Source organism: Marmota monax, unplaced genomic scaffold, assembly GCF_021218885.2.
Source record: "Marmota monax isolate L192 unplaced genomic scaffold, Marmota_monax_Labrador192_F-V1.1 WCK01_AAM20220418_F8-fsc00009, whole genome shotgun sequence".
In the NCBI taxonomy this organism is placed as follows: domain Eukaryota; kingdom Metazoa; phylum Chordata; class Mammalia; order Rodentia; family Sciuridae; genus Marmota; species Marmota monax.
This window is the reverse complement of record NW_026694710.1, coordinates 23,178,444-23,192,894: the sequence shown is the minus strand read 5'-3', so window position 1 is coordinate 23,192,894 and position 14,451 is coordinate 23,178,444. Positions and strand designations below refer to the sequence as shown.

At 50.7% G+C, this 14,451-nt stretch overlaps 1 protein-coding gene and 1 long non-coding RNA gene across 7 annotated transcripts in view; one reads left to right on the top strand and one right to left on the bottom strand.

Moving 5' to 3' along the window:
* Positions 1-14,451, bottom strand: part of Slc2a9 (solute carrier family 2 member 9) — a 146,713-nt gene that overhangs the window by 58,033 nt on the left and 74,229 nt on the right. For all 6 annotated transcript variants that reach the window (XM_046423531.2, XM_058572412.1, XM_046423530.2 and 3 more), the window contains one exon: positions 140-272. In XM_046423531.2, the coding sequence (XP_046279487.1) occupies positions 140-272 (133 nt within the window). The remainder of the gene's footprint in view (positions 1-139; positions 273-14,451) is intronic.
* Positions 268-13,520, top strand: LOC124078626 (uncharacterized). Its single transcript, XR_006846986.2, has 4 exons — positions 268-3,710; positions 7,849-9,022; positions 9,135-9,240; positions 12,667-13,520. It is a non-coding gene; the product is annotated as an uncharacterized LOC124078626 (long non-coding RNA).

Sequence of the window (14,451 nt, the reverse complement as noted above, 5' to 3'; positions counted from 1 at the left end):
CTGCCTTCCACAGCAGGAAGGTATCCTCTTTGCCCAGCACGGTGCCTGCAGAGAAGATTCACGTGGCGCCCTCCCTGTGCCCAGCTTGGGCCTGCTCCGTGTGCAAGCAGAGCTGTGTGACGAGGGGAAGTGGCCCTACCTTTCATGGCTCTGGCCTCGTCATGCTTCTCCAAGAGCAGGTAGCGAGGGCTCTCGGGGAGGAAGGGCAGGCTCACCAGCTGGATGAAAGCAGGGACCATGATCACACCAAACAGGTACGGCCAGGTGCTCTCCTGCGGGGAGAAGATGCTGCTGAAGGGTGCCCTTTGGTCATTGTGCTGGGCACTGGGCCACTGGACTGAGCAGCTTTGACTCTGCCAAGGGCCTCCCTACCCAGCATGGTCCCATGAATAGAGGCCAGGGCAGGGGACTGAGCCAGGGAGGCACCTGCCTGCACAGAGGGCATTTTAGCACATGCCACTCCTGAGCCCTCTGTGGACAGCAACCTGACAGCAGCCCTGAGGCCTCAGGTGGCCAGGCACCGGGGCAGTGCTGGCCGACTCCCTCACCACAGGTACCTAGGTGGGCCTGAGCGCCCCAGGGCCCGCCTCTCTCCAGCAGGGCCACCGTGCAGGTGCCTGGGTGTGGATCAGTGGATGCCTCCTGAGAGCCCCACACCCAGCAGGCGAACCGAGGCAGCGCTGGTGCCTCCCCTACGACCCTTCTGCAGCCGCTGTATCTATCGACCATCTTAGATGGGGACACAAGAAGGGCGGCTGGGCACACCCTGGTCTGGAAGCCAGGATGGAGGCCCTGGGGGCTCAGGCTGCCCTCAGGCAGGGGACTTCCCTCTCTTCTGGCTCTGAGACCAAGAGGCCCCTGCAACAGGTACCGCTCATGGGAACCTGGTGGCTTCAGCAGTGCTCGCCCAGGCCACGGTGCCCATCGAGGCTGCTCCCTTCCCGATCCGCAGTTCTCCTCGCCCAGCATCACAGTAAGCCCTCTCTGTGCCACTGAAAGAGGACAGCGACGGCAGGAGGGAGAACCAAGGACACCACACTGAGTTCTGAGGACGGTTTATCCCAGGAGAGGAAAAGGAGACCGCGGGGAAGCAGGGCACACCGGGACCTGGAGGGACTTCAAGTCCTGGCAAAGCCTCCACCAGTTCAGGGCCTGGGCACCAGCAGTGGCCCCTTCCCCCTCCTCCTGCAGAATTCCTCCCTGCAGCGTCCCTGATGGCAGAGCCCCATGCGAGGTCCTGGACCCCACAAGGGCAGAGCAGCAGGGACCCTTGAAGTGCAGAGTGAGCTGGGAAGGCCCACAGGGGCACTGGGCACTGGTCCCCTTCTGAACCTAGTGGCCACTGCAATTCATCTAGCTGCTTTGGTTCCACGGGCCTGCACGTCGGGGGACCCGCAGGACTAGACTGGCTTTTCCCAGGAGGAGACAGAAAGCAGCCAGGGACTGCCAAGGGCCAGAGGGAGAAAGAGCGGGCAGTGGGGCAGAGTGCTAACGGGCAGGGGCTTCATCTGGGGGTGATGGAAATATGTTAGAATTAGGTCAGGCTGACGGCCCCGCAACTCTGTGAATATTCTAAAATCCGCTGAATCATCGATTGTAAAAGGATGGATTTTATGATATGCAAATTACCTCAATTTAAAAGTTTGAAACCATGGGAGAAAGAAGCAGGACATAGAGTCGTCCTCTGTTAGTGGATTGGAAACATTGAAAACACTGTGGTCATTATTCCCTAAAGGAGACGGAGTCACACCATTTACACAGCTTCTGTGTGGTATTGGCTACTGTAAGTAACCGAGAGGGCACTTGAAGCATAAGGGAGGGTGAGCAGAGGGCACATGCAAGTGGGACACATTTACGCAGGGGCTGCAGCTTTGGCAGATGTTGGTTCCCGTGGGAACCCAGGAGCCACCCCGCGTGCACAGGAGGGATGACTGTTTGCTGTGTTGTTGGCAGTGACTTTGTTTCTCTCTGAGTTTGGCTCCTTTCTCAGGAAGGGCAAAGGCAGAAGCAGGGCAGAAAAGGCAAGGAAGGCCACCTGAGGAAGCTCTGGCTGGTGCCAGGCTGGGTGCGAGGGCTGCTGTCATTGTCTCTGACAGTCAACCTCACAGCAGTCTGGAGGGGACGGCTCTGCAGCTGCACTCTGGGGTTGGACAAGGGAAACACCCGTGCTGGGGCCTCTGGCCAGTGCCACACAGGTGGGAGTCAAGCCCCATTTCCCCCACATCATCAGAAGAGAGGGCCACAGCCCAGGGACGGTTTCCTTTGGAGTGTCACTGGGCGAGGGGCAGAGAGGAGATGGGACAGCCTGAGCAGGACAGCGTGTGCACACACAGCGGCAGGACCACCAGGCAGGAAGGGTCAGGGGATGCTGGAGACATGGGGGCTGAGGCCAGAGCCTCTGGTGCAAGCCAAGTCATGGTCCTTTGCTGTCACTAAGAGGGGACCGGCTGGATGAGAGCCTGGGGCTACTTTCTTGACCTTGTTCCTAAGCTCCTGTGGTTCTCAGAACAAAGCAGCACCAAAGGGTTCACCTTGGCTTCCAGCTGAAAGGGAATCTCCTGCAGAGGATAGTGGACAGAGCCAGTCCTGGCCTCTACAGGACATTCCAGGGAACTCAGCAGCACTGTTCAAGATCAGCTCCCACAGCCCAAGCCCTTACCAAACAGGGTCCACCACAGAGAGGCAAGGCACAGCCTGTGCCAACCACCTGTGAAGGACAGGGTGTGGGCAACCTGCACTCCCTGGAGAGGGTGGCTCTCTACCCCTCTGAACACTCTTCCCTTCCACAGCAGCTGGTCCCACAAGGAGGCAGCACCTGTCCATGAATGCCCATGGAGCCCTCACCATCCCCAACCAGCCTCCAGGGAAGGACCCTGTGGCCACAGCTTCACAGAGCCCTGGAGGCTGCGTGTGGGTAGCCTTGTTTGCATCAACCTGCCACTGGCCCTGAAGGGTCAGTCTGCCGCCATGGCCACACCTGAGCCTAGAGAGTGCCATCTAGTCCCCAAGATGCCCCCATTCATTGCAGTCAATGTGCTATTCTGGACTCACTGTCTTGGGTGTGTGCTGTGACAAGGATCCCAAGACCATGGGACTGATTTTAGGACTGTCTTCCCATCTCCTTGAATTAGAAGGAAGGGCGAAATGAGCATCGCGGGTGTGACCCCACCAGCTAGCCCACAGTGGGTGTCTGTGCCACTAGGGAGAAGGCCTGGATGCCCTTCACCCAGCGCTGGTGACCATCACTAGGTCCCTTGGGGCTGCTGGGGGTCTGCCCTGCCTTCTGTCGGCTTCCCCCCTTCCTCCATCAGGTCCTGCAGAACTGCTGATGCCGAGCCTGGCACCTTCCCTTCCGGGCACCATCGCACATGCCCTGGGGCTCTGAACCCTCGGATTGGGACGCTCTTTAGGTGTGCAGCTTGATTTTCAAAGTGATAAAGAAAACATCAATCCCTCCACTCGTACGGGACATCATTCATTCCATCTGTGGACATTCCCAGAAAGGACGGGAAGGTCTGAGACAGCAAAACAGTAGTAGGGGGCACCTTGGCACAGGCCCGTGGCACTGACTCCCTTGCTCTCAATGCACCCACCTTCCACAGAGCTGTGGTCCAGCATATACCAGCCTGAGGGGGCCTGGCAAGCAGGGGTGGCCCCTGGGTATAGTCATCCTCACCTGCGACACCTTAAAGGCCGGGAGGACAAAGAAGGTAAGGAGACTGCAAACCCAGGGTGATTTTCTGGCCTGGCTTCTTGCCGCTGGCCCCTCCTGGACTTCCCTCCTCCCAGGACACATAGTCCAAGTGAGCCAGTACATGGGGTAAGCACAGGGCCCAGCCAGCACGGTGTGGCCTGTGTCCAGGGCTCTGAGAAGGAGAGAATACACCACATTGGGAAGAGAAACTACTGGAACAAAGCCCCTGCTCTTTACCCTGACATACGAGGGACTGTGGGTGGTGGCCAGGCAGCCTCAGCTCCTGCCTGGGGCTCCTTCACATTCTGTGTCCCAGCTTGCTCCAAGAGCTCCTGTTCCCTGAGACCACTGGGCCTTGGGAGGTGGTGCTCACTCCATCAGGGAGACCTCTGACTTCTCCTGCCTCCCGACCTTCTCCTGCTTTCTCTTTTAAACCAGCTGCAACAGTACCTGCTCCGCAGGGGCCACCCTGTATCCACAGACACAGAGTGTCCCTCCCCCATGCTTCCCGGGCACATACCTCTCTTAAGCCCTTTAAATATGGCGCTGGGTAAATGTTTCCCTCAAGCCTGCTTCATGCACTGGGGTCAGCTCATCAAGAAGCTGGTCATGTGGGAGATCACTGGCCATCAGTGAGTGCAGGATGGATTGTAAGCCCTAGCTTTTGCAGAGAGAGCTCTACGCCTGCTGAGGAGCTCAAGATTTGTTCCTTCTAGGTAGACCAAACTGTGAGGGTTTTGGTGACACATTGTAGGATCTCCGAAGCCCAAGATTCCCTGGTTTTGTTTTTTTGATGAGTGGGTGTGGGAGCTGGAGTCTGGGTAATGGCCACAGCTTTTCAAGTGGAAAACAATGTTTATCTGAAGCAAAGCATTGCAAAGTGGAAGGTTTAAGATTGTGCACATTCCCAGAAAAACACATTTGTGTTGCTCCTGTTGGTCAAGAAGAGTATCTCTGCAAGGAAGGAGCAGGGAGCCAGAGAGCCCAGACCAGCTCTTCCTCCTGCCCTTGCTGAACAAGCCCATCACCCACCTCCCAGCTTCTCTCAGATCCATACAAATGTCCAGCCCCCAGGAACCACTTCCTGAGAATTCCTCAGCACCTTGGTTGAAAATCCACTGGTGGACATGTTTGGCTGAACTTTTCTGCTCTTTTTATTATTGATCTATTTTCTAGATACTGTACTGATTACTAGAGTTTAACCATAAGTCTTAAAACAAGTGATACGAGTCCTTTGATTGTGTTCTTTCTTTTCAAATGGCCTTGTTGGCTATTCCAGGACCTTTAATTTCCATATAAATTTTAGAATCAGCTTATCAATTTTTTTAAAAAGCTTGCTGGATTTTGATTGGGATGCCATTGGAATCATTGATAAATTTGAGGAAAATTGATCTTTTAACAATAGTAAGTCTTCCACTCCATGAGTATGGTTTATCTTTCTATTTCTTTATCTTTTTAAATGTCTCTCAACAGTATTTTCATGTCTTGGTGTAGAATCTTACATATATTTTGATAAATTTATATGTATTTCACATTTTAATGCTATTGCATGTGATTTTTTTCAACTTCTAATTGTTTGTTGATAGTATGCAGAAATACAATCAATATTTGTCTACTGATCTAGTGTCTTGTAACCTGAATAAGGCTAATTATTAGTTCTAACTTTTTTGTTGAATCTTTAGGATTTACTATACAGATGGCCATGTCATCTTCAAATACGCACAGTGTTGATTCCTTTTTTTAAAAAAGAAACAGTAGGTTTCTTATTTGTATTTCATGCTTTATTGCCCTGGATTGTAATGCTAAATGGGAATGATGAGAGATAACATTCTTGCTTCATTCCAGGTCTCAGGAAAAGGCATCTGTTACGATGTGAGGTGTCCCCAAAACCTCACATGTGAGACAATGCAAGACGGTTCAGAGGAGGAATGATTGAGTTTTAAGAATCTTAACCCAATCAGTGAATTAATCCCCTGATAGGGATTAAGTGAGTGGTTATTGAAATGGCAGGGTGTGGCTGGAGGAGGTGGGACTTGAGGTGTGGCTTTGGGTATATATTTATATGTGGCCAGGAAAGTCTCTCTCTGCTCCTGATCATGATGTGAGCTGGTTCCCTCCACCGCACTCTCCACCATGATGCTCAGCCTCACCTCAAGCCCTGCCGAGGAGCTTGAGAGCCCTCAAATAAAACGTCCCCCTCTACAGTTGTTCTGTTGGGTCCTTTAGTCACAGCAGCGACAAAGCTGACTAAATCAGCATCCAATCTTCCCCAGGGAAGTGTAGCGTTTCAGGTTTTTCCTAAATGCCCAGTTCAGGTTGAACGTTTTCTTGGTCTTTTTCCGTCTGTGTTCCGATTTAGATAGCTGTGCTCCACCTTCAGGTTGCTGACCTTTCCTCCCACGATGTCCGATCGACCCTTAATCCCATTCTGCATGCTTTGCGCATAAGACACTGCACTTTTCATCTCTGGAGGCTTGGCTTGGGTCTGTTTCCATCTTCTGTTCCTCTCATCATGCCCATATTTTCCTCTTCCTTCTGCTACAGATGGAGTGCCTCTGGACCAGGGGCTTTAACACCATAGCCAGAAAATTCCATCATCTCTGATATTTCTGGTTATGTTTCCTTTGGTTGATTCTCCTTCCAGCTGTGGGTTACATTTTCTTGCTTATTTACATGACTGGTAATTTTTTTAAATTGGGTGTTAGTTAGTGTGAATTTTACATGATTGTTTGTGGCATTTTTCTCTTTCTTTAGATAGTATTGAATTTTGTTCTTGAACATAGCGAGGTCCTTGAGATCAGTTTCTCTTTAGAAGCTCTATAGTCTATTCCAGGGAATTCTGAGCACCCACGATATCAGACTAATTCAGCCCCACTATTGAGGATTCTGCCTAATGCCTGCATAGGAGGAGGTCTTTCCACTGAGCCCATTTGAAACCCAAATTATTTCCAGATGTGTGTGAACTCCTGATATTCTTGGGCTTACTTTTTATTCTGAAGTTTCCATCCCTTTATCGGATGCATGTGAAGATCATTATCCAGCAAGACTTGAGCACACCTCTGCTGGCACCTAGAGTGCTACACATGCGCACGCGCTCTCTCTCTCTCTCTCTCTCCCGCCCCCCACCTCCACCCCACCCCCACTTCTCTGATATTTTTCCTATCACTCCTCTGAGAAAGATGCAAGGCCATTCTCCTGTTTCCCCTCTGGTTTGATTCTTGTCCTTCCTGACTGCAGTCCCGTGGGTAAAACTGCTTCACAGATTTTGCTAATCTCCAAGGGGTTCAGGGTGGGAGGGTTAATCATGTTTGGGAGCAGCAGTCTCCACGTCATGTTTACATATGTATCTAGTCCCTGTGGCTTCTCTGGCCCCACCTCGTACTTCTTTCCCAGTTCACTCCAGAACCTGGCCCTGTCTTCATGTCCTCGGACATGCCATGGGAAGGCCTGCCATTGCTGCCCTTGGCCCAGAACCCTCCTGCCCATCTGTGCAGGCTTGCTTCTTCTGGTCACTGAGATCACACCTTCAGTGCTGCCCCTCAGAGAAGCAAGCAGTCTAGACAATTTTGGATAATGACCTCCAGGCTAGATAATCCCCTAGCTCTGCACCTTGCCTTTAGTCTCTGAGTGGGACATTAAGAGGGTGGCCCAGTGGCCTTCAGCCCTGGAACTGAACTGCCACTGAGGTGGATGCCCCTGGGCTGCATGTTCTTGTCCCTCTATTCCCTTTTTAACATTTTGTTGTGGTGGTGGGGATGGTTTCTGGGTTTGATTTGGTGGTGGTGGGGGGGTTGGTTTGTGTGATGATACCTCCCATGGCCAGCATCTGCACTTGTTTTGTGTGTTTATTTGACAACCTCTCAGTCTATGGGAGCAACTCTTAATCATAACTTATTTTCCAATTCTTGTGTTTAACAGGAGTAAAATAGGAATCAAACAGGAAATAACAAGCAAAGAAACTAGCAGGATTTGAAAGCATGGGGGGAATGCACATTGTTGCTTCTGAGAAACCTGTGTTTGTTATTTAGGAAAGATGAAGAGCATTTTTTTTTTTGAGTGCTAAATGTGTTCTTTTGTAGTCTAGGATCTAAGGTCATCCAAGGTTTCCCAAGGAAAGACCAGATAGGAGCTAAAAATCCAGGTGTTTTTTGCAGGGAGAGAAGAAGAGAGTGCACAGGAAGGAGCTGCGTCGCTGGAGCAGGCATGAAGACACTAGCTCCAGCGCAGCTTGCTTAAAGCTCCCGGGGTGCAGAACCTCCAATGGGAGAGGGCGGCCCAGACCTCCGTGAAGACTGGACATGAGGCACCCTGGACTCAGAGGACAGTCAGAGCCCCTCATTGGGCCCCTCATTGTGGTCGAGCAGAGGACAGCCATCACCAGCAGAGATGCTGCTTCCACGCAGATTGCTGGACTAAGCAGAAAGTTAGGCAGGTGACAGTCCTGATTCCCAGGGATGAACGGTCATCCCAGGGCCTCCCCAGACAGAAGGAGCTGAAGAGGGGCCCAAGGGAGAACAGCAGAGCACGTGCCAGCCTTGGGCTCTATACAGCCAGGGGTAGGAAGAGGGGAGCAGCAGGGACTACCCTCGGCACTGGGTTGGGTTCTGATCTTGCAGAACTTACTGGTGGGGGCAGGGGAAGGAGACGCACGCCTACCCCAGAAGTCGGCACCTCCACCCAGCCCTCCCGCCAGTGACCCTCGCCTCGGGCCCGTCCCAACAGCTCTCCTGCCACAAGCCTCACCAGAGCAGCTAATGGAAAATGGACGGCCACTGCCTCTTCCTCACTCCTTCCTCACCTTTGAGTGAGATGCTAATTAACTTGAAAGGACTCCAACACGGATTTTGAAAAGTCACAGCCACTTCTTTCTCAGGTGTCCACACCGATTTCCTCATCTCTGTTGTCCCAAATGTCATTTTCTGAAACTGTCCCCATGTCATTTTCATGCTCATTCCCCTGGCCCCTGAATCTCCTGGGTTAACGCAGGAATATTTAGAGGTGTGATGATTAGACTCCCAGAGCTGTCACCTAGTCCGTCCCTCTAGTTGGAAGGACGGATGACATGGTAACCGTGGGCAGGGGCCTGGCTGGAGGAAGCGGGTCCCGGGGCACATGGCCTGGAAGGGTGCGTCTTCCCTTTGTCTCTACCGCACCCCACCTCTCTGTTTCCCAGCTGCTAAGAACAGAGCGGGTCCTCCACCAGGCCCTCCTGCCAGGATGTTCTGCCCCACCTTGGGCCCAGAGCAACGAAGTCTGCCCACCAAGGACTCACACCTCCGAAGCCAGGAGCCAAAACAAACTTTTCCTCCTCTAAGTTGTCCTTGTCAGGTATTTTAGTCACAGTGAAAAAAAAAAAAAACAACTTAATAACACATGTCGGAATCACTTTGGATTAGAAAATTAAGTCCCCTTTCTTCTCTTTCTCTCTTCTTTTTCAAAGAAACATCCTTTATCATCTCAAAACACACATCAAGAGGAAAATACACAGCCAAAGCAAAACTCCACCTTCGTCCAATTTGCCAAGTTCCATGCACAGAAACTTGAGGGTGAGTGTGAAGATGTAACCAAGGGCTTAGAAAAACATTTTTTTAAATGATGAACTTTAGGGTTTTGGATTTTTTTGAGAACTGTCATTTCTGTGTTAAAAAAAATATACACACACTTCTTTCTAAAAGAATAAGCTTAGGATGTGAGAAATTGAATTTTTAAATGTTTCTTATTATCCCCCAAGAAAGGAGGAAGGAGATATGAAAGTTTTTGACATGGAATTGAGAAAAATAACTTGACAAGTGAAATTATCAGAAGGAGACAGGAAATCTACAATGGATTCATTTAACGTGTGAATGAATCATTTCAGAATAGAGTAGGGACCAAAATAGCTGGAGCAGAAGCCTGGTTGGGAGGCAGGAGACAGAGCCCTGTGGTTCTGAGCCCCACGGTGCAGCCCACAAGTCTCTGTGCTGGAGGAGTCGAGGGCTGGGGTCCTGAATCCCGGCTCTGCCACTCATGGACACCACAGATGCTCCACCCCAGGCCTCTGCTGCTCAGTGTGCTCACCTGTCCCCGTGTGGGGAGCGCTTCATGTGTGTTTGACAAATAGCGAATATAACCATACGAGGGTAGTTTAGGGGGCAGTGTCTGCACTCTGGAAGGGGTGAGGTCATCTCTGCAAAGCTCATTTTCTACTTGTGGGTTCTCTGATGAACGTCCTGTAATTCTAGTGAGCCATCATTTCTTTTCTGCAAGATCCTTTGAAACAACCCTAGAAACACGCACTTGGGGCAAACACGTTCTATGACCAAGCTGTTGTGATGCACAAACTCTGAGTCTTTCAGACTCTAAAAATCCAAGTTTTTAGGGGGTTTGGGTCAATGCGGATCACTCTGTCTGGGAGCCTGACAAAGGTTTTCCTACTATTTTCCTACTGGCACTGAAGACTCAGGTGGCCACAGGGAAGAGGTGGAGGTCAAAGTCCAGAGTGAGAAGTGCCTCATCTGCTGAGGCAGCATGGTGGGGCAATGACGAGAGGCCCTTCACTGTGCCAGTCCTCCATCCCAAAGCCCAGCCACACCTGCCCCTGAAGGAGGTGGCCCAGCCATGGAGGGCCGGGGCAGGGGCAGGTGTGGGCACTTGGTGCCCACCCACCTGGTTTGACTCCAAAGAACTGCCTGCTCCCTTCGTGATTTTGGACCCGGCATTGAACTCCCATGAGCCCCTTCCCCATCAGTGAAGCAGGATAACAGGACCCTGTGACAGCCTGCACGGGATCAAGTGCTTGTCCTGGGCCTGGCTCCTCGTCACAGTCAGCAGCTGTCATTGTTACCGGCTCACACAACCCAAGTTGCCGCTGTGCCCAGGGGACTCAAGCGTGGAAGCTCCTTGAAGACTTGGCCATTTGCTTGCTGCAGTAAGCAGGAGGGGCAGCCCTAGCTCCCACTGCCCTGGGCTCCCAGGAGGACCTGGCTACATGCTCCTGGCCTCCTGCCCTGCCCAGGCTCCTCCCAAGGCACAGCTGGGTACTGGGTTATTGGGCGACAGCCATTGGTCCATGCTGGCTGGTGGAGTTGCTGATCTAGTAAGGGCCTAAACACGCAGGGGTGAGGCCTCTCTCTGCCCCTTCCCCTGCATCGGGCAGTGGCAGCCACCCTGGGTGAGTGCCCACTCTACAGACCCAAATGTTCCTGTGGGTGGAGGTGGCAGGGACCGAGCAGCCTGCTTCCTGCTCATAGGGCCGGGCCCTCCCACCAACCCTGACACTTAGAAGAGGTGTTGTCTGACCCTTGCCTCAGTCTCTCAAAGATTCCAAATTTGGCTCAGTGCGATCCTTTTGCACCCCATGCATCTAAGGATTCTAAGGCCCGAGGCAGGGCTCAAGGTTCTGGATTTTTAAAAACTATCACAGGGCATCCTGATGCACAGCCACCTCTCCTCCACCACGGCTCCAGAGCTTCCTTCCAGGTCATCCTGGTACAGTCAGTGGCTAGGTGAGACTCAGCTCCCTGCTCTGAGACGAATGCTCAAGCTTTGCTTAGAGTGTTTTCAGACCTTACAACTGGATCATTCTAAATTGCATCTTCTGTATTGAGCAGAAGAGAATTTTTTTTTAAAGGAAACTTCCCAACATGGCAGGCAGTCCGCACTTGTCTGTCTTCTCCAGTTCCTAGACCTGGGGGCACAGGCATTACCAAGGCAGCGGCTGTGAGGGTGAGGACATGGGGAAAGTGGCAAGAGCGGCATGAGACTTCCAGTCCAGCTTTGGGAGATGGAATAACCAAGAGTCCTCTGAGCCTCCATGGGGCACTGAGGACATTCACCCCCAGACCCCCAGTGGGGGTCAGCACAAAGGGACCACTGGGCAGGGTGAGGCCGCAGATGGAAGATGGAGAGATCTGGAGAAAGACTACACACCACGGCTTCGCTCCAGCCAGCCCTCGCACGGGAGGGGGAGTCCACGCTTGTTTGCACATCAGTGGACCCGTGGTAATTCCAGGATGGCAGCGAGCCAAGAGGGCAACACAGGAAAACCAGCCTCAGAGCCCTCCATCACCTGCAGCGGATCTATACCCAGAATAGCACCTGCTTCCAAGAGAAAAGTCAGGCACACACTGATGGGGGCGCTCTCCCCACAGAAACGCTGCATATATACTCAACTGAGTGTGGAACCTGCCCCTCACCTAGGCTTCTGTTCATCTTTTGAAACATGAGTGAAAGCAGCAGATATTTGAAAAAGTCTCTAACACAGAGGAGAGGGGCAGAAAGAAACCAAAGAAAAATAAGAAATCTGGAGCCAACAGAGAAAACATACAGCAGAACAAAATGTAAGGGGAAAAACCCCTATCATTAACACAGGTGCAAGTATTGCAACTAGCAAACAAGAACAGATGCTAGGAGAAAGGGACAGAGAAAAACCTTTAGAAATTGAAAATATGAAACTAAAAAAATGTCTTAGACAAGATGTAAGCTAAATTTGAGAAATTAACAAAATAATAAAGATAGAGGAAAGGAGAGAAAGATTAAAATCAGAATTAGAAGAGTGGTCTTTGACTGCAAGGAGTTTCAGAGAAATTGTGTGAGAATAGAAAAATGAGAGGGAGAAAATTACCAAAGGAGCGACACAATGAATTCTCAGAATGAGAGAAAATTAATATGTAGGTTGACAGGGGGATACAGGACTGAGGTCTCTGCACAACAAAAGAAAATGACCCAAACCAAAGAATGGAAAGATTTCAAAATGAAACAAAAAGAAGATTGTAAAAATTCTCAGAGAGAAATAACTCAAATAAAAGTGACATCAGGGTTCTTATCAGCAGTGCCAGATGCCAGAGGACAGTGCCTTCAAAATCCTTAGGAAAAAAATATTCACTCAAGTTCTGTATCCAGCTAAACTATCTATAGGGGTGTGAAGGTAGAATAAAGACATTTTTAGATGTGAAATGTTTCAAAAGCTTTTAACCTCCCTGTTTCTCTCTTAGGAAAGTACTAGAAGAAATTATTCAACAAGATGAAGAAATAAACCAAGAAGAGAAAGATGCAAAGTCCAGGAAACAAAGGATCCTACTCGGGAATCAAATGCAAAGAGCCCAGGAGGATCGTTCTAGACCAGGATCAGAAACTACCCACTTAGTTGGAAGGAATAGGTTAGAGGGCCGAGGCAGGAAAATAGAGTTTCTAGAATGTCTGTGATATATATGAGAATTTTGCAAATTTATTATAGCTCTTTAATATTAGAACATTTGGAAAAGATTAATCATAGGCATAGGAAAAAACTCTAAGCAAATGAAAAAATAACAAGAAATGATTAACACTAGGAAAAACATAAAGTCGTATAAGAAGGAAAAATACTCAATATATACTCATAATAATACAAATGTTAACCAGTGAGTTAGTCAAAAATTGGGTTATACTTATATTGGTAGAATAGAGAAAGGGGAGAGATATTGGTATAAGAATGCTAAGATCTCAACTATCATAGGAGTGGACAGTATTAAAAGCAAATGAATCTAGAAGTAGTGTCATACCCGATTATTTTCAAATATGGGGGAATTATTAAAAAAACAGGTAACAGTGTTCTCGGGGTGCCACTGGAAGGCAGTCAGGGAGCTTGAGGGGGTGGGATAATGACCCTCCACTCTCCACCACAAGACTTTTAGTGTGTTGGATGTTTTGAACTATTTCTATCTATTGTTATGACTAAACCAATTGAAGTTTTAAGACAAATATGAAATTGAAATATGAATAATTTCTAGGGGATACTCTTCTGGAGGCCATGCACGCCCTGGAGGTTTGTTGTAGGTGGTGAAACCCATCTCCATGTTCAGGCTCCACCAGCTGCAGGTGAGCCATACAGCCAGGTAGAGGAACAGCTCTCAGAAGGGCTGAGTCACACCCTGGGTCTGATTGGCCGCTAAAGAAGTGGATTTCTTTCCAATCACTGTCCAGTTTCAACCCCAAGCCCTGCTGGGCAGGGACCCAGGCTAACTGGGTGCTGTTCTGCCTCACTTTCAAAGCCTGGGAAAGCATTCAGTCAGTGGGCGCTGTTTAGGAAGCCCAGAGGCCAGGAGGTTCCTGTGAGAGGAGTCTAATCGTCCCACGTAGTAGGACTTGAAATCTGCCAAAAGCAGCATCTGCCTCGCCTGGTTAGGAAATACAGGTTTTGGATCTGCATTTCCCCAGGGCCTGCACCTCCCCAGGTCACTCAGATGCCACTCAAACTGGCAGATTGGCCCCAGCATGGGAGGAACAAACAGGCCCCTCCTGGGAGCCACCTCCCTGCCGCTGGCCCCAGGTGCCCTCCAGACTACTCAGTTAGTGAGAGCACTGCTTGGCCGTCCTCATCTAGTGCTCAAGTCGGGGACAATCTCAGTGACACCCTCACCATGCTACAAGTACAGAAAGGAGAATCTGAACAAGAGCAGCCAGGACCCTCAGGGGAAGTCAGAGGGGGGCAAGAAGATGGCGCCTCCCGGGCAGCCCCTGGCGAAGGCCCTGTCACGTCTACTGTGAGGATTCGACAGGGGAAGGAGGCTTTGAGGGGCGCAGTTCAAGCAGGGCTTGGCTTCCCCTCCCCATTTTCAGAAGGCGGTGACAATCACTTCTGCTGTTTTGTTGGACCTTTCTTGAAGGCTGAGTGACGTGATTGAGAGGGTGAGGAGAGAGGTGAACTTTCTGAGATGGAGGGACAGCAGGGCAGGCTTAGGAAGGCACCAGTGGCTCAGGACGCTGGAGGTGAGACCCGGTCAGAACTGGATGCTGGACCT